This window comes from Neltuma alba, unplaced genomic scaffold (genome assembly GCF_004799145.2).
Source record: "Neltuma alba isolate B1F8T4 unplaced genomic scaffold, ASM479914v2 tig00002859_pilon, whole genome shotgun sequence".
Lineage (NCBI taxonomy): Eukaryota > Viridiplantae > Streptophyta > Magnoliopsida > Fabales > Fabaceae > Neltuma > Neltuma alba.
In genome coordinates this window covers 2,271-28,508 of record NW_021633046.1, presented here as the reverse complement: position 1 = coordinate 28,508, position 26,238 = coordinate 2,271, and the positions used below count along the sequence as shown (strand labels likewise).

The 26,238-nt window shown below is 33.6% G+C and overlaps 4 protein-coding genes across 4 annotated transcripts; 2 read left to right on the top strand and 2 right to left on the bottom strand.

The window, feature by feature from the left end:
- The first annotated feature begins 1,579 nt into the window (after positions 1-1,579).
- On the top strand, positions 1,580-2,299 carry LOC114739500 (18.2 kDa class I heat shock protein-like). The gene has a single exon (XM_028927559.1). The coding sequence runs from the start codon at positions 1,642-1,644 to the stop codon at positions 2,095-2,097; it is 456 nt and encodes a 151-aa protein (XP_028783392.1). The 5' UTR covers positions 1,580-1,641; the 3' UTR covers positions 2,098-2,299.
- A 1,184-nt stretch (positions 2,300-3,483) lies between these two features.
- On the top strand, positions 3,484-5,944 carry LOC114739489 (alpha/beta hydrolase domain-containing protein 17B-like). The gene is made up of 5 exons (XM_028927549.1): positions 3,484-3,782; positions 4,337-4,373; positions 4,632-4,868; positions 4,972-5,019; positions 5,611-5,944. Exons 1-5 carry the CDS (start codon positions 3,484-3,486, stop codon positions 5,863-5,865), a joined length of 876 nt encoding a protein of 291 aa, XP_028783382.1. The 3' UTR covers positions 5,866-5,944.
- A 1,619-nt stretch (positions 5,945-7,563) lies between these two features.
- LOC114739493 (calmodulin-binding protein 60 E) lies at positions 7,564-11,851 on the bottom strand. Its single transcript, XM_028927553.1, has 7 exons — positions 11,468-11,851; positions 11,021-11,096; positions 10,293-10,357; positions 9,580-10,073; positions 9,092-9,252; positions 8,775-8,978; positions 7,564-8,635 (listed from the first exon to the last, which is right to left on the bottom strand). The coding sequence occupies exons 1-7, from the start codon at positions 11,578-11,580 to the stop codon at positions 7,928-7,930; spliced, it is 1,821 nt and encodes a 606-aa protein (XP_028783386.1). The 5' UTR covers positions 11,581-11,851; the 3' UTR covers positions 7,564-7,927.
- Positions 11,852-16,803: 4,952 nt separating this feature from the next.
- Positions 16,804-19,770, bottom strand: LOC114739502 (uncharacterized). Its single transcript, XM_028927560.1, has 3 exons — positions 19,480-19,770; positions 18,141-18,164; positions 16,804-17,356 (listed from the first exon to the last, which is right to left on the bottom strand). The coding sequence occupies exons 1-3, from the start codon at positions 19,670-19,672 to the stop codon at positions 17,055-17,057; spliced, it is 519 nt and encodes a 172-aa protein (XP_028783393.1). The 5' UTR covers positions 19,673-19,770; the 3' UTR covers positions 16,804-17,054.
- Positions 19,771-26,238: the final 6,468 nt, after the last annotated feature.

Below are 26,238 nucleotides of genomic sequence, written 5' to 3'. Positions count from 1 at the left end.
CAACTTGTTTCTAAAAACCAATAAAATTCCATGCTGAATTTTACAAAACATAGAGTGATATTTACAACTTTTGTAGTGAAAATTACCACTTCTTAAATGAGTTTTACAACCTCTTTTCAAGGAATTGGCAACTTGTTTCTAAAAACCAATAAAATTCCATGCTGAATTTTACAAAACACACTGTGATATTTACAACTTTTGTAGTGAAAATTACACTTCTTAAATGAGTTTTGCAACCTGTTTTCAGGGGATGAGCAACTTGTTTCTAAAAATTAATAAAATTTGACGCTGAATTTTACAAAACACACAGTGATATTTACAACTTTTATAGTGAAAATGACCACTTCTTAAATGAGTTTTGCAACCTCTTTTTAAGGGATTGACAACTTGTTTCTAAAAACCAATAAAATTCCATGCTGAATTTTACAAAACATAGAGTGATATTTACAACTTTTGTAGTGAAAATTACCACTTCTTAAATGAGTTTTGCAACCTCTTTTCAGGGGATGAGCAACTTGTTTCTAAAAATCAATAAAATTTGACGCTGAATTTTACAAAACACACAGTGATATTTACAACTTTTATAGTGAAAATGACCACTTCTTAAATGGCTTTTGCAACCAGTTAATTCAACGTGACTACAAAAGTTGTCACTTTTATTAGTTTTTACAAACAAGTTGTTTATCTCCTGAAAACAGGTTGCAAAACCCATTAACAAAGTAGTCACTTTCACTACAAAAGTTGTAAATCACAATATGTATTTTGTAAAATTCATAATTAACTACATGTATAGTGAAATTTACCATTCACGTAATGGGATTTACTAAAAACCAGCAGGCATATGACAGCAGTTACATTACGTAATTACTTGCCAGTTTTCTGATTTCCGCTTCATCTTTCCGCTTCGGTTCACTCCCTCTCTCACTACAAATCCTCTTTCCCACAACCAAAACCCACCAAATCAACAATCTCTACAGAATGGTGATGCGAAAGAGTAAGATAATAGCATTTCCAACATTCTTCTTTCCTTCTTCCCGCATTTCATTAGCGTCGGTCTTCCTCTCTCCTTTCTCTCACTGCGTCGGTCTTCCTCTCTCCTTTCTCTCACTTTCAGCTTTCGGTCTTCCCGCATTTCATCAGGGCATTTTGGTCTTTTGGCCGAAAATATGAATTCCAGATTGGTACCCAGTGCCCTATTTGTCATTTTGCTTATTCAGATCCCTTATCTGTCTTTTTGGAATTCAAGTGGTATTTTATTGTCATTTTTCCTTTTTTGATTATATAAATTAGTTAAAAAAAAATCTTATCACGGAAAATACCCAAGCGCGTTGGATAACTGGGCTCCCGGGCCCACGTAATCATCTGGACGTTTTCATCTTTGTCGTCGAAAGCATCACCCTGAAAGATTTCCTAATTCCTCGGAAAAGAAAATTCGCGAAAAGTTGTGGTCCTTCTGGAAATATCAGAAAACCGACCTGGACAATACTAGATTTCTCCCTCCTCTTTCTTTAAATACCCGATGTATTTCCCGGTCGTCACCGTGGCAACGCAATCCGGTTCGTGAGTCAGAAGCAACTTCAGCGGAGCACTGTCTACTCTTTCCCTCAATTCTTATTCTGGTTCAGGCCCCAAGATTAGAAAATGTCGTTGATCCCAAGTTTCTTTGCTGGCCGAAGGAGCAGCGTTTTCGATCCGTTCTCACTGGACGTCTGGGATCCCCTCAAGGACTCTCTCTCAACATTTTCTCGGGAAAATTCTGCATTTGTGGGAACTCGAATCGACTGGAAGGAGACGCCGGAAGCCCATGTCTTCAAGGCGGATCTTCCAGGGCTGAAGAAGGAGGAGGTGAAGGTGGAGATTGAAGATGACAGGGTGCTTCAGATAAGCGGAGAGAGGAAGGTGGAGAAAGAAGACAAGAACGAGAAATGGCACCGCGTGGAGCGTAGCAGTGGGAAATTCATGAGGAGATTCAGGTTGCCGGAGAATGCGAAGATGGATCAGGTGAAGGCTTCTATGGAAAATGGGGTTCTTACTGTCACTGTTCCCAAGGAAGAGGTTAAGAAACCTGAGGTTAAGGCCATCGACATCTCTGGTTGAGAAGAATGAAAAATTAGTGGCAATCCTCTGCTCTGTTTCTGGATTTATATATTCACTGAGTGCATGTGAAGAATACTGGTGTCTAGGTTCGTCAAGTGTTAATGTTATTGTAAATTTAACTTGTGTTTTGATTTTGATGGGTGTGGTCTCGGAATAAAATGTAATTTCATTTTCCTTTTGCAACTGTCTTTCTTTCCCTTGTAAAATTCCTCCCCCCCCCCCCCGGCGGGAATCCCTCAGCAATCGGGAGAGACAGGTGATGAAATGAACAAAGAACCAGGAAAGCGTGTTTGGTTTACTAGGCAAAAGTGCATAGTAATATTTCGTATGAGGCAATTAGTTTAGTTGAGTAGGCGTTATATTTTGTTAAATATCCTCGCTATTATATGAAAATTAATTTAATTTCCCGAAGATAATTAATAATGCTAAAAAATTGTTGGATTTGTTTTGTTGTGAGATTATCGTCTGGGAATTTGAGTAATTCTTCTGCAATGTGTCTTCTAATTATATGTATTAGTTTTAACATATAAAAACTATAAGGAAATAGAGAAATAGGCCAGTCAAAGGAAGACCAGAGACTGGGGTCTTCCGTTTAAAATTAAATTAAATGTCAAAAGGTAATGTTAGATATGATCTTGTTGAGTAGAAACTAATAATTCTTACCTTAATCAAGTTACTTCTTTTTGACCAGGTACCTTGATCAAATTACTAAGCCTAATCAAATGACTATAGAGTATGAAACAATGTTTTACTACGGTAAGTGCTAACATGGTGTTTGAATAAAGATAAATTTTCAATATGGCTGCCTGCTGCTTCTTGATCCGTTTTAGGGCCGAAAAGAAATTCTGTAAAAGGTCAAATCTGACTTCTCATTCTCAACACATGACGTGAGATATGTCCCGTCAATGCGTTGACCCGATGACGAACTTGCCTTCAGTTTCTTAATAATCCAAGCAAAACTCGTTTGAATTTCATCAATCGTTATTTTCATCTAAACGTTGTTTCCTTTGTTTCTGTTCCTTTTTCTTCCTGTGTGAAGTTAGGTGGTGGGTGGTCCTCCTGAGCTCACCCGCTTTGGTTGGATCTATTTTCTACCATTACTTCCTTACCTTCTTTAGCATCATTTTCATCGCCGGTCAATTGTTATGCCTTTCGTCGTCCCCTGTAAAACTTTTCCAAAACCCATGCAGTATCATTTTTCTCGGAAAGCAAAGGTAGCCCGGGAAAAAAAAAAAAAAAAAAAGCAACAAGGGAAGATTTAGTCAAAGATTGAGTAATCCAGAATATCTCGATCCCCTGGATATTTTCTTCTTCATCGTCCTTCATGCGGAAATTACCAAACAAATTGGGTGTAGCGTCTTCCATTTATGAGGTGGGTTTGTGCTGATGGGTAATGTTACGGGAGGCGTGGCTGCGAAATTCGCATTTTTCCCGCCAGACCCACCAACCTACGACGTTCACAGAGAGCCGGATGGGAAGATTGTCTTCTCCGGCATTGCCGCCGATAAGAACCTCGACGTTCATCTGATTGAGACGAAGAATGGCAATAGTGTTGTGGCCATGTTTTGGAGACACCCTTCTGCGAGGTTCACGATTTTGTACTCTCATGGTAATGCTGCTGATATGGGTCAGATGCAAGAGCTTTTCAATGCGCTCAGATCTCATCTTCGTGCCAATATCATGGGGTTATCTTTCTATTTTTAACTTTCTTCTTTCTCCCCCCCCCCCTTCAAATTGTTCTTTGATTTGGATTTCATATAATGAAGCAGGTTAATGAGATGCTAGTCATAATACTTGCACAACGATATACAGTTTGGTTGCCTTTTGGTTAATTTGAAATTTGATACGTTCCCCTCTCTCTGACTCCCTGCTTCTGCGTCAGCAACGGTTTCGTTCTGCTTATGCAAATTTTGTTATGTTTTTGACGTCACATTTCTGTTCTCTTTAAATCGTTTCTGCTGACGGAATTCATTTCTTTTCCCTAACTCAGTTTGCTAACTGAACTCTTCATATGTTTTGATTTAGTTATGGTTCTTACTCATACCAGATAGAAAAGGGTAATTCATATTTGTTTCAGAATGCTTGCTTCTAGCCTGCTCTCTCCTTTTCCGTTTACGAAATGTTTGTTTTGTTTGGCCTGGCAGCTTCTAGGATCCTAGATTTTTCATCAATTTGAAGGATACATTTAGAAGTAGTTTCTTACCCATTAACTTCATGTAACTTTTATGTTAAATTGCAGGTACGATTACTCGGGATATGGAGCATCTACGGGCAAGGTAAGTAATCTGAGTAATTCCCTTTTGTCCCCTGTTCTGTTCTTCTTTTATACTGCTTGCAAATGAATGGATTCTCATCGATTCTTCATTAACCGGAAGTTAGTTTAGCCCGTCCAGTGTTCTGATGTTTGGGAGAAAATGATCTATATAAGAAAGCAAGATTCTCAATTCCGTTTGGCTTTTCTGTTTTTCTCTGACTTAATCTAGTGTTCACTGGTGAGTCTCAGTGGTTAATATATGATTTTCTCTTTGTCATAGCCAACGGAGTTCAACACATATCACGATATAGAGGCTGTTTATAATTGTTTGAAGTGCGATTATGGAGTTAGGCAAGAAGATTTAATCTTATATGGTCAATCAGTTGGAAGTGGCCCCGCTCTACACATGGCTTCTAAATTACCGAGGTTGAGAGGTGTTGTTCTTCACAGTGCCATCCTTTCAGGGATAAGGGTTTTGTACAATGTCAAAGTGACGTTCTGGTTTGACATATTCAAAGTAAAGTTTTCTCTTCTGTGGCATTCTTCATTGTTCTTTAGTCTGTTGTATTCTTCAGAGCCCTGAGCTTTCTACTGACAAAGGATTTATTCTATCATTGCAGAATATAGACAAGATACGGCATGTCAACTGTCCTGTGTTAGTTATACATGTACGTATTTCTTCCTTCCATGCTTCTGATCTTTTGTTGCTCAAGGGTTTATTCCTGGGGCTTCTCTTTTGAACTAAGGGCAATCTCATGTACTGTTTCTAGTGATGATAGCTTATCGCATTACATAAGGCAACAACATTATCTAAACTGCCTTTGGAATGTCTGCCATACCTTTTTGGCATGTAAAATGCAACAGACATTTTGAATGCCATTTGAAATGTTTGCTGTATTTTTTGATAGAGTGCTTTTGCTAGATTACAAAGTACTAGTAAAAGCTAATTCTCTGGTTAAGTGTGCTTGAGTAAGAAAAATATCAGGATAGGTGACTTCTTGAAAAGTTCTCGTGTCACACTTCTCTTTTTAGCCAATGACTTTGTAGTCTAGTGACATGAAAGCTCCCTTATAAGTTGGAGGTCACTTATTACTGTTTGTAACCTTAGACCTTTAATGGCTACCCTCTAATTTAAAAATCAAATTACTACTAAATGCGTGTTGTCTCAAGCCTCAAAAGTGACATGGTGTAGTCTTTGACGAAGTAATATGTCATTCAAGTACTAGTAACACTAGTTTTATATGTGCTTCATCATGCAGGGAACAAACGATGATGTAGTTGATTTTTCACATGGGAAGCGACTGTGGGAGCTTTCAAAGGAAAAGTATGATCCTTTGTGGGTGAATGGTGCCGGACATTGTAACATAGAAACATTTCCAGAGTACCTGAAGCACTTGCGCCAGTTCTTAAGTGCCATGGAGAAACTACCAGTCCCAACAACACAACCAGCAACTCCAAATCGTAGTTTTTCTCAAAGTAAGCATGGAAAATGCTTGGGTTTTGGTTTCAGATAGCATAATTATTTAGAGAAACTGACAAATGTGCAACACCCAAATCCTATATCATGCTGAGTTTGTGTATAAATAAACTGTGCCAAATCTATCATCAGTCCCATCTCATTTTGTCTCTCTGCAACAGAGAATCCAGACACTGCCCAATTAGCCAAAGTTTTAGGTTGGAAGTGTAAATGAATGTACCAAATTTGACTATTTAAGTGTCATACTGAGTTGAGTTTACCTATATACTATATAGGTGGTCATCATAAGGAAAGAAATTTATTATTATTACTATTGTTTTCTGTTTTGGTGTAGGCAAGGCTAGATGAATTATTGAATATCAAAGGCTTTCATTTTTTTTTTAAAGTGTCAATGGTTTAAGATTAGAAGTCCACGGTGCAAATACTAATTAATTATCCATGTTCTAATCGTCATTGTCATCAAGGATCAATACAAATTGGGATTATGGCTTTTCTTTTTCTTTTTTTGGGAGAATCTTGGTCCAGTTGGGCATTGGCCATTATTACTGGCTCTCGGAATGATCAGCTAATTCAATGACTTTTGGACGTATGGGTCAAACTTCCAAGATCCGCCGGTGCACATATAAATTTGATTGATTCAAGTTAGATTGGATGGTCTAAAATGCTACTTTCCGTCCTAAATATAAGAACTAAATGGTTAATTTGAGTAGATTACGAAAATAAGTTAAATTAGTTATTTATAATAAATAAGTTTTTTTTTTAAAAAAATATCCTTGCTAATCAAGTGCATTGACTACAACTATTATTATTAAAAGGACTACCTTGAAAAAAATGCATAAATATGATAAACAAAGTAAATTAGAGTCTTATATTTAGGATCAAAATAAAAATCAAACGAGATCTTATATTGAGGACGGGAGGTAGTGCTATTTTTAATTATGATATATTTTTGAAAAAAATATGTAAAATTAATTAAATATGTTTTTGAATAATATTATTTTAAAAAATTATTTAATTACAATTTACAATTTACAAAATACAACATATAAATAGTTCATATATCTTTCTAGTGCATAGAAAATTGCAAGCTTTTTATTTTTAGACACAAGTACCTTTTTATCGGAGGCTTCAAGGTGCTGTCGGGCATCAAAATATAAACATCTCTTTAAGTGAGGATTGGAATATTAATTCACTAAAGTTATGGGGAATTAATCCCTTCTGCTAAACTCAAGAAAATCCCAAACTGAAAGCTTTAACCATTAAACTCAACGTTATCCTTTCCCCACCAAAACTACCGGATCCATTAATGGAGAGAAAAATGTTTTTTCATTGAGTGGTGTATTTGAGTAGCCAATTTTTGCTTCTACTCACAAGCTTCTTTTAAAATCAGAGAAGCTATATTATCATTTACTAATTTAAGGTGTGGAAGAAAAATGAAGGCCCAAAAACAAGTTGTTGGAAGGCACGAATTTTTTTAAAACTTGTTAATATACTGCGTTTCCTGAAGAAACTTGCATTTTATACAGGCAAATCATAACTTTTCTGTTAGCTTCTTATCTTGACAGTTTGATGGCTACAACATTCGAACAAAAATATTTTTTAAGCATTAAAAACAAGTTGGCGGAGCTGAGGAACTTTGGAGGTTCTTTCTGAAATGGAGAAGGAAGAGGAGAGTTAATTTTTGGGATTAACTTAAATGATAACTTGTTATAATGATTGGCTTCTGAAAAATTACTTGAACATGAATGAAAAATTAGCTGTAGTCCTTTTATTTATCATACGAGGTCACATTACAAATTTTTGATGCATAGAAGATAAAGAAACCAAAAAAAAAAAAACATCACAACAAAATAACAACAGAAAACTGCCCACATAAATAGAGGGCGATCATGTTACAACATTACAACACAGTGCGCCAACTAAATTGTAAACTGCCAGTTAGATAAAGCATGGTTCATTCTGATACAGCACAACACGCTTCTTCTTGTTCCAGGTTTAGTCGGCAAGCAACGACTCCAATAACTTTGCATTACGCAGCAACGTCCTTTATCATTTTTATCTCAAGTGCTATATGCATTGAATGAAATGACTCTTGAAACTCAATTCAACTCAGTGAGCTGTGCTCTCCTTTCTGCAGCTCTTTTTCTGATAAATATTCCCCACCTTAAAGCAGCTTTGAGCTTGAGCCATCCCACCACTGCCTTCCCTGAAGGCTTCGTGTGATCCTCACTAAAGGTTTGATATGTCTGAGGTTCATACTGCAAACTGTAGGAATAACAAGCATCATTAGGATGACCAAAACCAACATTAAGTGTCTTAAGCAACCTCTGCATATCATCACTCTCTAGCATCTCTGAACTCCTAAGACGGATTTCTCCAGCCACAATGTCTTCCAGTCCTTGCCCACTTCTCTGTCGAGACCAGTCTCCCGGGAAATATGCAGCCTCAACTGCAGGATTTTGACTTGCCATGTAATTCATGCTGCCAGTCAATGCTAATTGGGAGTCATTTGATGCTGTCCCTAAAATCTGATTATCACTTTTCCCAAATGCAGACGAATTAGCAGCATAAGAGTTGTTGTTTTGCATTTGGAAGTGTTGGTTTGGTTCAGGCGAGACATACTGCAGCCTATTCTTCGCAGAAGCATACTGATGTTCTGTGACATGGTTATTGTGATGTACTGTAGGTTGAGCTGCAGTTCTCGATCCACTTTTGGAATTTGTAAGAGAACTTAAAACCTTGCCATCATATTCAACAACTTGGTTCCAATTTTCATAAGCCTTCTTCACCAATGAATCTACAGACATCTGTAATTCAAATTCTCATTAAATGATCTAAATGCAGAAGAGATGGTCAAATAGTCATGTTGATTACAGATCAAAGCTAAGAAGAATACAAGATTGATCTGGAATATGCATCTTCATCAATCGGTATGGGTAAAATTACCTTCTGATTTGGTGTAAGTGATTCCAAAGAGTAGAACTGACCATCAGTTATAAGGCCTCTCAGCTCATATATATCATTGAACACAATACCGACATCAGTGGTCTCATTGGTATAATACACAAACAGCTTACCACCCAAGACACATGTCTTGGCATGCTCCACAGTGTTCTCCCACATTCTATTGGACATTCCACTACCAAGTATCTGTTGTAATGAGAGAAAACAAGAAAGTTGAAAGAATCAAGTATTCTGTTAAAAAAATAAAATAGAGAAGTACATTTGTGTTTCTGAATGAGCAAATGATATGAAATTCTTACACTTCTCAACTTCTGAGGGTCCCTGACTAGAAGACGAAGGAAATCCTCCACAGTTACTATATTTGCTTGAATCAATTTTTTGTGCAGTGCCCCATCCTTTGCTATACGATCCAGTCTCCAAACCTCATCATGCAAAGCAGGTGGATAGTGTTTCTTGTATACTGCATATTGCAGATAATGGAAATTAACATGGGTTACTAAGGGAACTCTATTATGATGCTTTTAGAAAAGCTTAAATAGTGACAAAAAGCAGAATTTGAATGTCCGTTCCCCAAGCAGAGAAATCAAGATCCTTAACAATATACAGCCTTGCATGTTAGTATTGATGTAAGGATGTCAGGCAGAAGTTCACAGTCATATACTACTGATACAAAATTTTTAATCTCTACCTTTGTATTTTCAGTGATTCAGTACCTGAGTCTCAAAGAACACGCCTGATATTTTCCTTTTTAAGCAGAAAATAAAGTGGTTACTGTTAGAAAACTCACATTCTCCTCTATGATCTTTAACAGCAAACGCGTCAGTCTTGCCCTCACGAACACGGATCTCCTCACAACAACCAGAAGCCACCTTAATGCCAAGCCTGAATTTTCTGCTCCTTATCCAACTAGAATTGTCAGTGAAAGAAAGATCTCCTAAGGTTCCCACCCCTTCCTTCAATATAACCTGCAAATCTCCAGTTAGAAGTGGCCTTTTCCCCTCCCTCTCCTTTACTTCATGGCTTTCAAAGTGTTCTTGTGTCCATTCATCATCAGACTCCTCATTAAAATCGCCTTCAAGTACAACAATGTTCAATTTCGCAACCGATAATGGTCCAGTTTGGACCACATGGCCTGTGTTAGGATCTACCACCACAACATGAATGGCTCCGCCTTGCTCTCCCTCAACCTTCCCGCCAGTGAACAAATGTGGTGGCATTCTTGTTCTGAAATGAAGCTGCAGATTCTTTGCCCCCGGCCCTTCAATGCTTGGCGGTGGAGATCTGACACAGGTAAAATGTAACCGATGAAATAATGCAAGAACAATATTCAATAGGAATATCATTTCATAGAATTTTGCACAAATGAGTTTATATGATAATGATAAGAATCACATGAGCTCAAATCTCGATGTTTAATATTTTCATTTAGTTTCTGCCGACAAAGTATTCATAACTGAAACAAAAGAACTTTTAGTGCTTCAGTATGATGGGATAACAAACCTTCCATTTCCAACCAGTTTAACAGGGCTCAGTTTCGCCAATGCACGCTCCACTTCTTCACTAACCTAGCGTTCAGGGAATTAGCAGGATAAGCATAGTATAATAAAAAATATTATACTTTAATCAGATGACTTAAATGTTTACAAACAAGTAAGCAATGGAGAAATTATTAGGTAGATTCCACCAATTACAAATATATCAAGCAAAGCAAGAACAAATATGTAAGCATTTCAATGGTGGATTTCATGGTTCGCTTGGCACACTTGTATATCTGTTTATATAATTGGCTTTATCTACTTATCCTTTATTAACCGAATCTACTTTAGATTTCTCATAAGTAATAAATAGATCCAGTAACATAGAGCTACTCTTTTGAAATGAAAGTGACAAACATACAGCAGTATCTCTCAAGCTCTACCTAAAAAGTTAATAGACCTGCAAATTATGCTCATTCTGCTTTTTCATCCTACTTGATTCATTTGTCTTGACTTTAATTTTGACGAATTCTTACATGTACCATGAATTTTATTTGTATCTCTCTCCTTTGACTTGGAGAATACACGCTATTCCCTGAAAAAACTTCCATTTTAAGTTCACTTTCTTATTAGAATCAAGTGCTGAAGCAGAGAGCCCATAGCTGACTACGAAATTATAAATCATAGCAGACAGAGAAAACATTCCCATGTATTTCAGCAAGAATTCATACAAAGAAAGTGCCCTTAACTCACAATTTTCCTGAGAAGAGGTTCCAAAGATGAGCAAAGTCTTTGCAAACTATCCACCTTCAAAGCCTCCACGATTACACTACAAAGTTTTGAGTAACCAATGGATGAGTGCCACAGAATTCACATTTACGTGCACAGAAAGAAATAAACCGACACCTTCAATTGAAGACAGCTGATACCAACGACATAAAGGTTAAAATCAACAAATGATGACCTTCCAAATTCAAAAACAAGAGATTCATGTTCATATTCAAATCTAACCAAGATGGGTACTCATTAATTATGCCTATAATCACCTAACATAATTTCAAGAGATTGATAAAACTAGCTTCATAAATGATCGGAACCAGTTTGATAAAACTATAAGAACATCGTAATGCTAAGTTTTTAATAGAGCCCAAATTACAAGCAGCCTCTGAGCATATAGAACAATAAGCTTTATTGCAGTACCTGGCCAAACCAGGTAGTTTTGGCTTCTTTGATTGGGATAGATGCTCTGGATCGACACTGTCGACCAGCTCGTACCCTCTCTTCTCCGCTCTCTTCTCCTTGGAACTTTCCATTTCTAGAAGCTTTATCCAATCAATCCCAATAATATCTAGCGACAACTTCTAAATTTGGAAACGTCGTATTGTCCTAGTGATTCGTAGGTACACCCAGAAGCTTCCCAGAAAGAGAGCAATATGCAAGTAATTAAGGTTTTGAAGAAAACCCTTAAAACTTGATCATAGCCGGAAAGCGGAGGGAAACCCGTTCCTATAGCAGAAAAGAAAACTATGTTTTCTTAGTATGGATCTGCAACCAAAAAGGCGATCTTTTTTGTTTACTTATAAAAAGAAAATATCCTGACTTGAATTTAAAATTCATAGTAGAATTTATAATTGATATAATTGACGATCACAGCTGGTTTGGGTGTGATGAGTAATGAGAGAGTGCATGAACGTTGAAAAATGAAAGCGCGTTTTTTGCTGATTCGGGTCTCATTTTCGTTTGACTTTGTCTTTATGTGAGCCCAGAGGATGGCAGTCAGGTGACACCAATGGAGATCTCAGAACCAGCCCTGCTTCTGCGCTTGTCACCCTTCCATTTGTCATCATTTATTTTTATAGCCACATAAGTCATCTTATCTTATTAGAAGCAATTGTGTTTGAAGTACTTCAAGCACTAAGTGCAAATAATTACGAAGATTTGAATCTTATTTCCTCAGGCGCTAATATTGGGAGAGACTGCTTGTTATAGATGTAACACGGCTGTGTCCAAAAAAAAAAAGTTCCATGTTATTTAAGAGTGTGAAAACATGAGGGCATAACTATAACTTTACTTGCATTTGGCGTGATTAATCCATTACCCAACATCTTTCAAATCCTTAGTTCATTTTGTTTCTATATAAACACCTCCGGAGTTTGTATGATTAAGGGGTGTTTAGTTCTCTCTCAAAAGTTTTTTTAAGTAAATAATTTCTCTCACATATTTTGTATGCGATAAAATTATTTTTAAAATAATGATTTGATTTTCACTTTAACTATGTCTTTTGTAAGTCCCCAACAATAACTCCTTTCTTTGCACAAACTCTAGTCCATTTGTCATCATTCTCTTCAGTTAGATTTGCATTTCAGCATCTGTCATCGTTCCCCTTTCCAGATTGAGAATGGGTAATTTCTTTTTGTTTCCTCCGATGATAGAATCATTTGTTGCTAAAATATAAGTTTGGATATTATCAATATCAGTCAAAAGGTTGTCTTCTCAGCTCTCTCTCTCTCTCTCTCTTAATTTATAAAATCACAACAATTAACCAGACCATCAGGTTGTAAGCGTGAAATTTCTAATAAAATTTATGTTAATTATATTATGTACACATTATAAATAACATAAGCTCTTTTTATGTGATGCATACAAATTCAACTATCATTAGTATATTTATAAAAGTCATAAAAAACCACACTATTTATTACAAGTAATATATATTAGCCATTAGGAGAAATCATTATGAGTTCCTTAGAATAATATAATTGTCAAAAATCTCACCAGGAAGTGAGAAGTGAATAACATGAATTTTGACATTATTTATTGTTTTGAAACTTGTCAATCACTTGTGTGCTACTATTTTATGAATAATTCATATTATCTATAAATTATAAATAATAATACTCGCTCTCCGACTTGTGTGATATCCAAACTCCTCAAGTATCTCATCAATCAATATCAAAAGTCATAGATAAAATCATAATGTCAAGGAAAATACATCAATGTCTAAGTCAATTTCAACAGAATTTCGAGAGAAATTATAAATGAGCATGATGAAATTAAGCATCCATTTAATTATTTTGCCTTAATCGTTGAACTTATTATGGTCATTAATAATCAATTATAGTTGGTGCTTTGCTGTGAAAATTATAAAAGATGGGTGATATCATGATGTTTTGAGGGAACAAAATGATTAGTCAAACCACAATATTGTTATCACTTAGTTTGAAAATATCAAGTCTCACTTTTGTTCATGTGAGGCTCACAAAATATATTCAATTCATTATATATGGATTTCATTGTTCTTATTTCAGTTGAAATTATTTTAAGAAATGTAAGTTACCTAAATTTTTACTTATTGGGTGTATTTCACCAAGAAAATCCCCTATAAAGTCTAGATATTAGCTGTGTACATCATCAACCAACAAGAGAAAATCACAATGCTACTAGTGAAAACAATATAGAAAGAATGACAGTAAAATTTTAAAAGATTGAATTAATAACAGTTAAGTTCTCAACAAGATTTTCTAAAAATAAATAAGTTACAAATGTTGATTCTGACAATTATAAATTTAGAAGTATCAAATATTGCAGATAACATCTAAATCTTAAATGTAAGTTAATAAACAAGATTTATGTTTGCAGCTATGTGATGTTTACAACTCACTGTTTTAGACACATTTCAAAGACTTAACTATTACGCTCTCCGATTTTTATTATAAACTTTAAATAATTAATTTACAGCAATCAACAAGTAGTTGAATAATAAATATGTTAGAAATATATTTTTATTTCTAAATACGTGTTTATAATAAATGAAAAAAAGAGAGAATGTATATGGTGAAGACTAAAGAATAAATAATTAAAAACAAAAATAAAAAAATATATTAAATGTTTAGACAAACTCCAAATTAAAACTTATAAAATAGACAACAACACTTTTCAAATTTAAAACTTATAAATATTACAGGAAGGAGTATTGATTTATAATTTTTTGAGACTTTAGCTGATATCTACACACACACATATATATATATATATATTCAGTATTCGCGGGGACACACTGAATCTACTTGGCGAATAGGACAATGTAGGCATTAAGAAAGGAGCAACCGACACTGATGGCTGAGACAAAAGGAGTAAATAAAAAAAACAAGAGGAGATGGATGCATATGCTGAGATTCTGCTTTAATTTGTGATGCCCACATGTGCATGTGAGCTGTTCATGATCTTGCACACTCCCTCATCCTTACTCTATCATCATCCATGTGTCAAGCTTTCTCCTTAATTAATTTCATGAATAATTTGGATCCTCGTATGTTTAGGGACTTGTTCTATTGGGTAAACATTAAAATAATAGTACTCCCTTCTGTGCTAATGCAAGTTCAAGTCCTAATATAAATTCTTATAAAATTGATTTTAAATATAAAATCTCAATTCAGTTTTTCCTCCCGGCTTGGTTATATTAAAGTTGTCGACATATTTTCTATGTAACTTGTAAGCCCACTTTATATTCTTAACAAGATCATGTTGAGACTTTTTTTTAATAACTTAAAAGCTAATAGCGTTGTAGGTCACATGTGTGAATTGGCGATTTGTGTGGCGTCCTCCTATGTCTTTTGTTTTATTAATGTCACTAGATTGTATTCGTTCCTACTCTATGGGATTTTGATCAATGTATGATTTGGTGGTGCTATAATTGGTTCAAAATGAAATGCAAGTTTTAACTAGTTTCTGAAGTGTCCACCATCTTTTGGGCTTACTAACCACAATCCTCTGTTGGTTTGTTGTAAAGTGCTTTTATTTTTAGATCTTGAGCCCCCGAACTAGTCCTAACCTGCGATCAATTGATGGTTTTATATGTATCATTTTATTGTTTTGTAAGTTAAATAAATTGACTTTTATTATAAAAAAAAAGGATTTTGATATATTTTTTCTTTTATATTTATCATTTTTCTCCAACTTAATTTACTTTATTTGTAAATTGATATATAATCTAATGTTACATATTAATATTTTAAAGAGATCGTATAGTATTTATTATAATTAACTAATTTATCTAATTTTTTAACATTTCCAAATTAATGCAATAGTTATTACATTAAAAAAAGTAATAAAAATTAATAGGAATTGGGTTAAACAAAAGGGGCTAAATTGGCTAGTCCCTCACAATAAAACCTTTTCATTAGGATAAATGCTCACATTTAGTGTTCAGTGGTACTTTAAATAAAATTATCTTTAATAAGAGAATACTTGAGGTTAGATTTGATTTTAAATATAATGTTATGCAAGAGAATTTCAAGGACATCATGGCCGATATGTATTAATTAAATTTATTTGAACCTTTTAATTTACCTAAATTAATTAAATACTTATATAACTAGTTTACCATGTGACGATGAATAGAATACCTCCTAGAACAGAGTGACTGAGTTGGCGGCTACTATTCCGTTTGGGTAGAAGATCGCAAACAGGTGGTTTTGGGTATAAGGGTGACATGATACAATGCTGATGTGGCTTTTTAATCCTATTTGGCAATCACATGGTTCCATGTCAACAATCTTTTTCACGCATTGGTGACCTACTCAACAGAGTTAGGTACCGAGTTGACAACTGGCTAAAGATGAATTAGTTAATTTTCTCTATTTAATTATAACTAACGTTATACTAATATTTTAGAATTTTAAGCATACATTAGTGATGGTAATGTATCTAGAGTAATATTTTTTTTGTACAAAAAAATTTAAGTGGTCCCGAGAACTCACAAGGACCAGAACATGTTTTTAAGCTCAAAGAGTGCTTGCAGAGGCAATAAGATTCGAATTCACGACATTATGAGTTATGAGCTGATTCCTTACTAACTGGACCAACTCTTATTGGTTATCTAGAGTAATATTGTTTACAAGTTGTAACCTGTAGATGATATCAAAACTCATGCAAATATCTAGTTTGTGAAAGCCCAAAAAAAAAAAGAACAAAACTATTTACAATAATAGGGATAAGGAAGAGTGATTTGAAAAACGAACCAGTTATATGGTTTGGTTCGGTTACTCTCATGGGAAATTTTGGCCTCTTTTGGTTTGGTTATCTGTGTTGATTTCTTTATATAACGAATGAAAAGAACGCATCTCACCCTCAAAGCAAGCTGAAATTACACGCTTCCTTTGACAATAATAACCTTGCTGTGAAATGTAGAAGAATGCTTGAATCAAAAAAGGGAAAAAAATTTCATGTGCACACCTTGGTGGTAAAATTAATAAAACAGAAGTTAAAAGATATTTGATTGAAAAATAAATCAATAAGTAAATAGAGCCCCAGATTCCAATTCTTTCTCGATTGGTGGCAAGGGATATTTTAGCTATCCCAAAATACCTTCTTTATTCCCCCCCCCCCCCACTCCTGCTATTCTTTATTCAATCAAATATACTAACCATGTATCTTTCTGGCACCTTTGCTACGCAGTAAGGGGAACCAGCTTTAAAAAGCACTGAGCAGCATAGCCAATCCCAAAATGAGATGTGCCAAGTGCATCACAAAAGGAGACACAATAACACTAAATACTAGTGCAGCTTATACATGGTTGCCATTTTCATCCCAGGATCAAAATTGATTGATACAAGCCAATTTGGGTTGATGTAGACACAACACCACAGTGGTAAGAGAACAACTATATTTATAACCAAAATCGGTTAACAACTTCAGCAATTTGCTTGCGTGCTTGTATTGAAAAGGGGGAAAATATCAGTTGCAGGCTGCAAGGCATTGAAGAATATCAAGAATACTTTTTGTACAGCTATTCCCCTTGCCAGCCAACTTGACGCGCTCGCCGCTCCCACAGCAACGTCATCTTCTTTTCCCTGATGAGCAAGGCTTCGGCCCGCTCTCTTGCTTGTTCACAAGTTTCAGTGGCAGCAACACATTTGTCTGCCTCCCTCTGGTATTGAGATGCCAATCTCTTCGCTTCAGCCAGTGTTATGTTCATATGACGACTGTGCTCATTGGTGACAGCTTCTTGCAGCTTAAGCTCCTCTGTGAGAAGATCCACGAATTGCTTTTCCATTTCCTGCTTGAGATCTGGATCATTACTTCCACAATCTGTCCACCAGCAAGTAGGTCTTATATTTAGGACCGGAAAAGTATAACTGTAATTTGTATGGTGGCAAAAGTAAATATAGAGCTTGAGCGTGACAATCAAATAACTTTCAAATGTTCATGCCAGAGTTGAATGAATGATATGATCTTATCTCTCCCATGTCAGAGATTAAGTAAAGGCAATCTGGTACCAATTCATATGAAATAACGAAATAGATGATGTTTGTTGCAAAGAATATTACATATGGAGATAAGGAAAAGGAAAGTGAATAAAAATAACTCGCTAGGTCGAACCCCAATTAATAATGGGTAATAGAAAAGTGGTGGGTAATATTGAATAATAATGATACAAATCTAATAGACATGGCATAAAAAATGTAGTAAATTATGTTCGCTTTCCCTTTTTCAATTCTGCTATTATTAGACACAGCAACACCGTCTCTGTCACCCTTTGTGTCAATGACATGAATGGTACATCTAAGATTCCACAGAAAATATTGTATACATATAACAACGCGTCTAAAGATCACAAGCACATGTTTAATTTAGCATCTTACAAGCAAAATAATGAATCACTAGGCATCTGGCAACCTGAATTTCCAGACAATATAAATGGCAGAAAACAAATTAACAGACAAAAACTAGAAGAGCACGTCAATTAAAACTGTAGGCCGAACAGATTTCCTATTATTTCATAAACTGTTAATATGAAACATATGCTACAAATAAATATAGTTAAGAAAAGGGCAAGTTCTTAAATTAGTTAAGCAAGCAGGATGCCTCTAACCTGAGACAGAAAGGTTGGCCAACCCTGCAAAGGAAAGACAAACGGGGGAATCAGCATACAAATGCTTCAGTATTGATGTCACATATTATCAATTTTGAAATTGTGTATCAGAATTAACATCCAAGAAGAAAAATGATAGACGAGACAAATCGCAACAAAGACATGCAACTTCATGCAGAACTTGTGTTAAACGTCTAAATAGAAGTGATAATATTCATGACAAGTAGCTTATGATGAGGAAAAAAGTAATTGTCACCTATCATTCAACTTATGAGATAAGCATACAAGAATTAGATCACCATGTATAAACATCAGCATTTGTTTTACACTACAATTTTAACATTAGATGTATGTTATGGTGAAGCATCAATCATGACAATGCACACATTAGCGAACTTTGGCGGCACTATAGTTCACAGGTCAAGGAAAGGTGCAAGACCCCCCCCCCCCCCGGGGGAAGAAATATAGCATTCTTTAAGACGAAATCTCACAATCTGTTTGGCATCCCTTTCAGAGAGAGATTATATTTTCATCACCCATAAAAACAAGATATACAGAGTCTACTATACCTTTTTTATTGTTATTCATCCCTTTTTATCACACTTCTAAGTTAAAGATTTCGGGGTCTTTTACATCTATAAAGTTTTTTTTTTTTAAATTTTAATTTTCACATTAATATTATTCCATTCAGCATATCAACCAGCTCATCAGCTTTTGAGGACTTCTATGGTTCCTTTTAGCTTTTTTTACGAATAGTTTTAAGTCTCCAGGAATCATAGCACGTAACATGACTTCATGGGCAAAGTTTTGATGAGCCCAGCCGGAATTCCAAGAGACAGACTAATTTCGCAGATTCTTACTTTAAACTGTAAGGCAATTTCATCTGGTAGACCAATGAATAGCGCTTGTGTTAATGGGATGGTCACATTAAAATTACAATGACAGTCTTAATCATTTAAATTACATACAATTAAACGGATAGCAGAATCTAATTCATGTCCTTCTTGGTAATCCCGATGCTCAAGCAAGGAGAAAGCTGAGAACCCAGAAGTAGAAATACAATTGCTTAAGAATTTTTTTTTTTTTAAAAAAAAAAAAACTCCTCACAGTAATCTCCTTGTTTATTACTATCAAATTGCAGAAAGAAACAAAATGGTGGTCCTGAACATAATGGCTTCACTATCGAACAGCTAAACGAATACACCACAACACACGAGAGCAATAAAAATAACAATTATTGAAGAGAAAAAGAAAAGAAATTGCGCTTGATTAATTCCATCAAAAGCAAGAAATGGCCACACCAAAAAGAGAAATTAAAATGGGCACCCGAAACCCTTACCAGGAGCAATGCGCAGGAGAGACAAAGGAGGAGGACAATCACAAACGCAGGGAGGGCAAGAGCTTTCGGAATTGCTAAGTTTCAAACTATTCTTGAATCTCCAGTACAAAACGGGGCCACACACAGCCAAAGCTGAGACCACCGCAAACACTGCCAAGCAACACCTCACGCATCCTCCAGATCGCCGGGACATCTTCGGTAAAGTCTCAGATTCTCACTGCTTCTCCGAAATTGGGATCTAATACCATTAAGACTTCAGCGAATCTCACCTCTTGCTATTTGAAGCTGTCGCTATGCTCTTATTACTCAATGCAAATGAGGTGGATCTGTGCATGCTATAGACGCTGGGAAAGAAGAACTCGTAAAAAAGACTATAAAAATTTAAAAAAAAATGTAAATAAGAACATGTTATAGTGCTAGTATTGATTTTGACGATAATTGTGAATGAATAACAACAATCAATTTTTGTGAATGGATCTCTCATGCAATTTTCTCTATTTGGGTCTTTTTTATGATTTTTTTAATTTATGGAGCTTGCTGATAATTTTTCATAAAATGTAGGGAGAAAGACACATAAATAATTAAAATTTGTAAATCCTAACTGAGGATTTTGAAATGGTTTAATCATTATGAAATTGATATGTACTAATTTGGGATTAAATTTTATAACGAAATTGCTTAAATACTTTTAATTTAAAAATTGGAAACAAAAACGAAATAACAATAACAGTTTAAAATGCTGGTGGTCAGAAGATGATAACTTCTTTGGTAAATACCATGCTAATGATACTGTTATTTGTTAGTCAATTATAAGAGACTCCAACCTCTTTTCTTAAAAACTTATTAGCATGACTTGGTTTTGTATCAATGACATAAGCGTATTTTAAGAAAATTATTTTAAAATATTTATATTTTTTATTTTTAAAAATAATTTGCTTGAATTAAAATTGATATATAACACAATAATATGAATAAATATTTTAATATATACCATAATAATGTAATTTATTTATTTTTTTTAATTTTTTAAATTAGTCAACTAGATTTTATATTAAAGATAGGAGATAATAATATGAACAAAAGTTGATATTTTCGCAACTTTGACTTGTTGGAAAGATAACCACAGTTTTCAACATTCAATTGTCAATCTAGTTTGAAAACTTATAGCACCAAATTTATTGTCACAGTTATAAGAAAGTAGTTACAGAAAAAAAAGTAATAAATGGAAGAAGCAATAGAAGCTACAAATTCCAGAGGTTTTCTACTCCACGTAGTTCTTATATTACCGTGTTTTATGTTTATTTTATGCTTCATCATAGCTAAGAAAAATATTAAATCTTATTAATATTATTTTATAATTTAATAACTTTTAAATTTTATCCTTTTTTTTTTTCGAACCAGAGACTGAAAGGAAAACCACCTAACGCGGGTGGTACCAAATAGTCCGAATGTCCTACTTATACACACTAACACACATTGACACGCCTATCCGATGTGGGGCTTGAGAGCACCCACAAAGGGACCCCCTAAGCACGCACCACGTGCTCCCACACTCGGTTTTTACTGGGCTCGCTCGAACATTAGGGCTTTTTTTGCGGACTAGAGACTGAAGGGAAAACCACCTAACACGGGTAGTACCCAAACAGTCCGAATGTCCTACTTATACACACTAACACACACTCACACACCCATCCGATATGGGGCTTGAGAGCACCCACAAGGGACCCTTTAAATTTTATCCTTATTATTTACATTTTTCAAGGAAAAAAATAGTTTATACAATAATAAATAACAAACAGAATAACAAATTTATGTGAAAAATTAAATGATGTGACTTATAAATAGAATAAAATATATTTATACTACATCTGGTTTAATATAAGAATTAATTGAATGATTTAAGTAGATTAAGAAAATTAGTTAAATTAGTTGTTTGTAATAAATATGTATTGTCTTCCATAAAATACCTTTATTAATAATGTGTATTAGCTAAAATTATCATTTGATGATTTTTTAACATATGTAATTACTACAAGAACTACGTTAAAAAAAGATAAATACGAAAAACGAGATGAATTGAAATTTTATACTTAAAACTAAATTGAATATCAAAATAATTTTAGAAGTAATTTATAAAAGGATAAGAAGATTATACACTTTCATAACCTATCATGGCATCACCAATGAAATTTCAAAGGCAAGTCCCACATAATGGTTGAGCAGTCAATTCTATTTTGAAAAGTCGTGGCATCAAAATGCCTTACCGGCGAGTACTTAAAGATAATGACTGCCAGCTCGGAATTTAAAATGTGGCCCAACTTTTGTCTACTGTGACCCTCATGCATTACCGCAAGGGGAGGGTAGATGCCCAAAAGTCCAACACTCAATTGCCTGAAATTCTCATCCCATTTGGAAATATCTTAGCACCAAAGTAATTTTCACAAATTTAGGAATGAATGTACTCCCTCGCTAGTAGGACTTGGATTTGATAAAAAGAGACAGTCTTCCACAACATGGTAAATTAATATTTAAATTTTTGTTAGGAGATGTGTTCATATTTAACGTTTGATAGTGTCTCGAACAAAATTATCTTCAATAGAAAAATAACTATGTCTGAAACAAAGAGAGAATGTGTTACCTCTGTCATTTATATAAGATGTTAGTAACCCAATAAATTTAATTAAAGGTAAAATTGGTAAAATTATATTTAATTTTTACATACTGAATGGAGTACTAAAAACTACTGATTTCAATTAAGTATAGAAGTTATTTTGCACTCTGTGACATGATGTATGTAATTGGTGCAATTTCCTTCTGTCATTCTGAATATCAAATATTTCATTATCAATGTGAGTGCATTTTCAGGATATGATATGCTCTTATAGTAAAAAGGGTGCATCTTCTTAAATTCACAAGTACACCTAAGTGTTCTTTATCTTATTAAATTATAAATTTCAAAGTTTGGTTTACAAAATTCACAAGAGTTGACTCGTAAAAATAACTTGTAAAATTTGAAGAACCAAGTAAACTCATTTGTAAATATATAATTTATTGACTTGTAAATGTCAAGGTATTAATTATTTTTAGAGATTAACTTGTAAATATTAAAATGATAATATTGTAAAAATTTGGCTTATATATTTAAAAAACTTGACCAATAAATCTTGAAAATTTACTCATAAATATGCTATGTTTGACTTATAAATGTTAAACCATTTACACTCATCCAGTTCTAAATATAAGACTTATTTTGTAATGTAATTTATACTACTAAATGGGTTTTATATTTAGGACTAGAGTAATATTTTAATAAAAATATTTTTTGATTGGTCACCCATTGCCGACAATGAGTCAATGGTAGTCAATATCATCATCTAAAGAGGAAGCAGTCCACCATGGTTTTGCATTTTACGGGAAAAAATTCATTACAATCAAATTTCAAAAGACTTGATAGTGTTTTAGTAAATTTATAGAAGCTAGCTGTAAATAAATCCCCTATTTAAGGCTAACTTATATATAATTTTTTCCTTATATAAACTTTTAGAATAATTTTCATTTCATTTCGTCAAAGATTCATATTCTTTAGGATATCCAAAATGTCTGATGTAGTGCTGGAATGGATACATTTGAGAAGGCTTTTACCCAATCGACATGTTCATCTTATAAATAAGACTAACACAAGCCGCTCCTCTTTGACCAAATTATATTGAGAATGCATATCCCCATTGATCATGGCCAAAAAAGTGCCTCTACTTTTATAATATTAAATTAAAAAAAAAGACAAGTTTCACTATGAGACTATGGTAAACACGACAAAATTTGGTAGGATAATTATTTTGAACATTTGAATGGTAAAATGAATAGCTTGAAGAGTGGTATATTTGAGGGTTTCTTTTATATTATCAAATGTCAACGTAAACGTCAATTAATTGATAATATAAAATTATATAAAATCAAATTATTTTATTACATAATCGATATATCAAGGAAGAAACGGGGCCACATCTATTTTGAATTTTCTTTCACAGCCAGCAGAAGCTGTTTTGTTTACAGCCATTTGTCTTGTACGAAACAGCTTTCTTTTTTTTTTTTTTAACTATGTACATGGTTTTAATTTATTTAGAAATATGCTTTTACTTTTTTTATCCTAAAATTTTAACCGAAAAAGCAATAATATTGATATCTTAAATATTGATAAAACATTATCAAATGCTAGGATAGTAAATTTAATTTTTAAAACAACTATGATTGTTATAAAAAAAATAATTCTTTAAGTCCAATAATTTTAAGATTAAAAAACCAAAAATATGTTTTTTACAGTTAAGAACTAAGTTCAAACATTATATAAATTGTGACAACTGTTCTTTCAAAACCATTTTAGATTAAATCCAACAATTTATTTGAATGATTAACCATGATAGAAAAGAAGAAACTTAAAATTTTAAAATTCGCTATCATAGTTAAAAAGAAATAAACTTATATTACGAGCCACATCAATCGTTAACTTAGGCCTTGGACTTTAAAGTCTAGAAATATCATTCAACCGTTAGCCCAAACCAAACTTATACTTTCAAACACACGAACTAATAAAACATTTTAATATAAGCCATGAAGCCCATTAGTCAAAAGTCAACACTATTAAATGAGTATAATACGCAAAGTCTTAAATATCTCTGGCCTTCCAATGATCTCACATATCAGATAATAGTAATTAAAAGTATTAGTTTACAGCATTAGAGTATATGGGCTATATGTGGCAATATATAATAATTTAGCGCATAAAACAAACGAAGGGAGGCTATACAAGCTGTAACAGCACACTATGCCTCCGGAGCCTTCCTTGATGGGCCACCACCGAAACTATCACCTGAAGATAGTAAAAACCACAGGGTGAGACAAACGCCTCAATAACCAACTTTCCAACTCATCATACATACTAACATGTACTCGTGAGATGTCGAGTGAGACAGTTATTAATTCTCGAAAACATAGATATATAATTTCAATCATCCAAACCCTTACTATGGAGGCTAACACACAAGCTATATAAGTCTATCCCTCACTATAGGGGATTAATCAGACATATAGGCTTATCTCTCACTCTGGGGGACGAATAAGAAGCCACAAAGGCCTATCCTTCACTATGGGGGAAGAAGGAAGAAGCCAACCAATATGCACCAATGACAGCCTTATCACATGGTAGGATAGGGCTCAATCCAAAATCCAAATAACAACCAATCATTTACAATATAACGAAAAATGTCTCAATAATCTTTTCTCAGTATAATCCATAGGATATAATCATATATCTTTTTCAAACTTCTCAATCATAACTTCCAAAAATCCCACAAGACGATTTTTTATAGCTAAAAGATATAATATATCTACTTGAATTCCAAATAACAAATATTATTCAAAAATAGAAAAAATACTCACAAACAACACATTAGCACATATAATAAGTGGAAAGTGATTACCTCTCGCCAAAGCAATACTAAGATTACCACAAGGTCAATCCTTTGCTCAACCAATAATTAATTTACACAATTAATAAAACCACATATTAATATAAACTAATTGATTAATTAATTAAACTTCTCTATATTATTTAAATTTCTAATTTAATTAAATTTTTATTCTAAATTCCGCAACTCTCATAACCCAAAAATTATTAAGTATAACTTAAAATTTCCTAAAAGCCAAATTATTTATTTACCACCTCCAAATTATTTACTTTAATAAAAAGAACTTTTCAAAATTTCCAAATGTAAAATTACTATGTTTTAAATTCTAAAAATCTCATTTTCAGTTTAAACCTTCAAAATCAAACTATCAAAAATTTAATAATATTTCAAATATTTATAAATAAATAATCTACTCAAAACTTTAATGATATAACTACCATATATATATCCGTAAATAATAAACTTTTTAACTACAATAATTATTTTAAAACCTCCCATCACCCAATAAGTAAAACTAGACCAATTAAAATCTTAAAATATGTCAAACAACCCAAATAAATACTTAATTTGAATTTAATCGGTAAAAATATAATATAAATCATATATAACAGATTTTTCAACTAGAAGAATTCATTTAAGCACTAAAAACCAACAAATGAACAAATCTAAATTGTTAAAATTAACAACTCATTTTACTTTTAATTTTTATAGTCATCTTTTACCAAAATTCTATATTTATATCATATATAAGTCTCAAAATTTTCTCTAAACACTTTAGTAATACTGGCATTAGGAAACCTAAAATATATAGGAAATATTCATGAACAAAGTTTGATAAAAAGAACTATATTTGTGTGCCTAGATGATCTCCAAAGCTTATTACCCTTCAAAATACCAGAACTTCTCTGCGCCTCTCTCGTTCTCTCTTTCTCTAGTTCTCTCTCTCTTTCTCGTTCTCTCTCTTCTTTCCCGCAAATGACTCAACTTCTACGTCTCCTCTCCCTTTTATTTTCATTTCTCCAACCACTCGCTCCCATCTTCTGGCATTAAATCTTCTCCTTAAGTCTTCTTTCTCTCCCCCAAAATTTCCTAATCCTATTTTTTCCACACGTCTGCCCCATTTTCCACTCTCTCCCAATTTTCCACTTCACATTTCAACTTTTCACTAAAAGTTGGTGGAAAGTTGACTCTATTATTTTTTTTTAAAAAAATTTTAGGATATTACATAAATTGTACTACTTCCATTCCTTTTTATAAGCAACAACTATCATCCACCTTTATCTCTAAATATAAG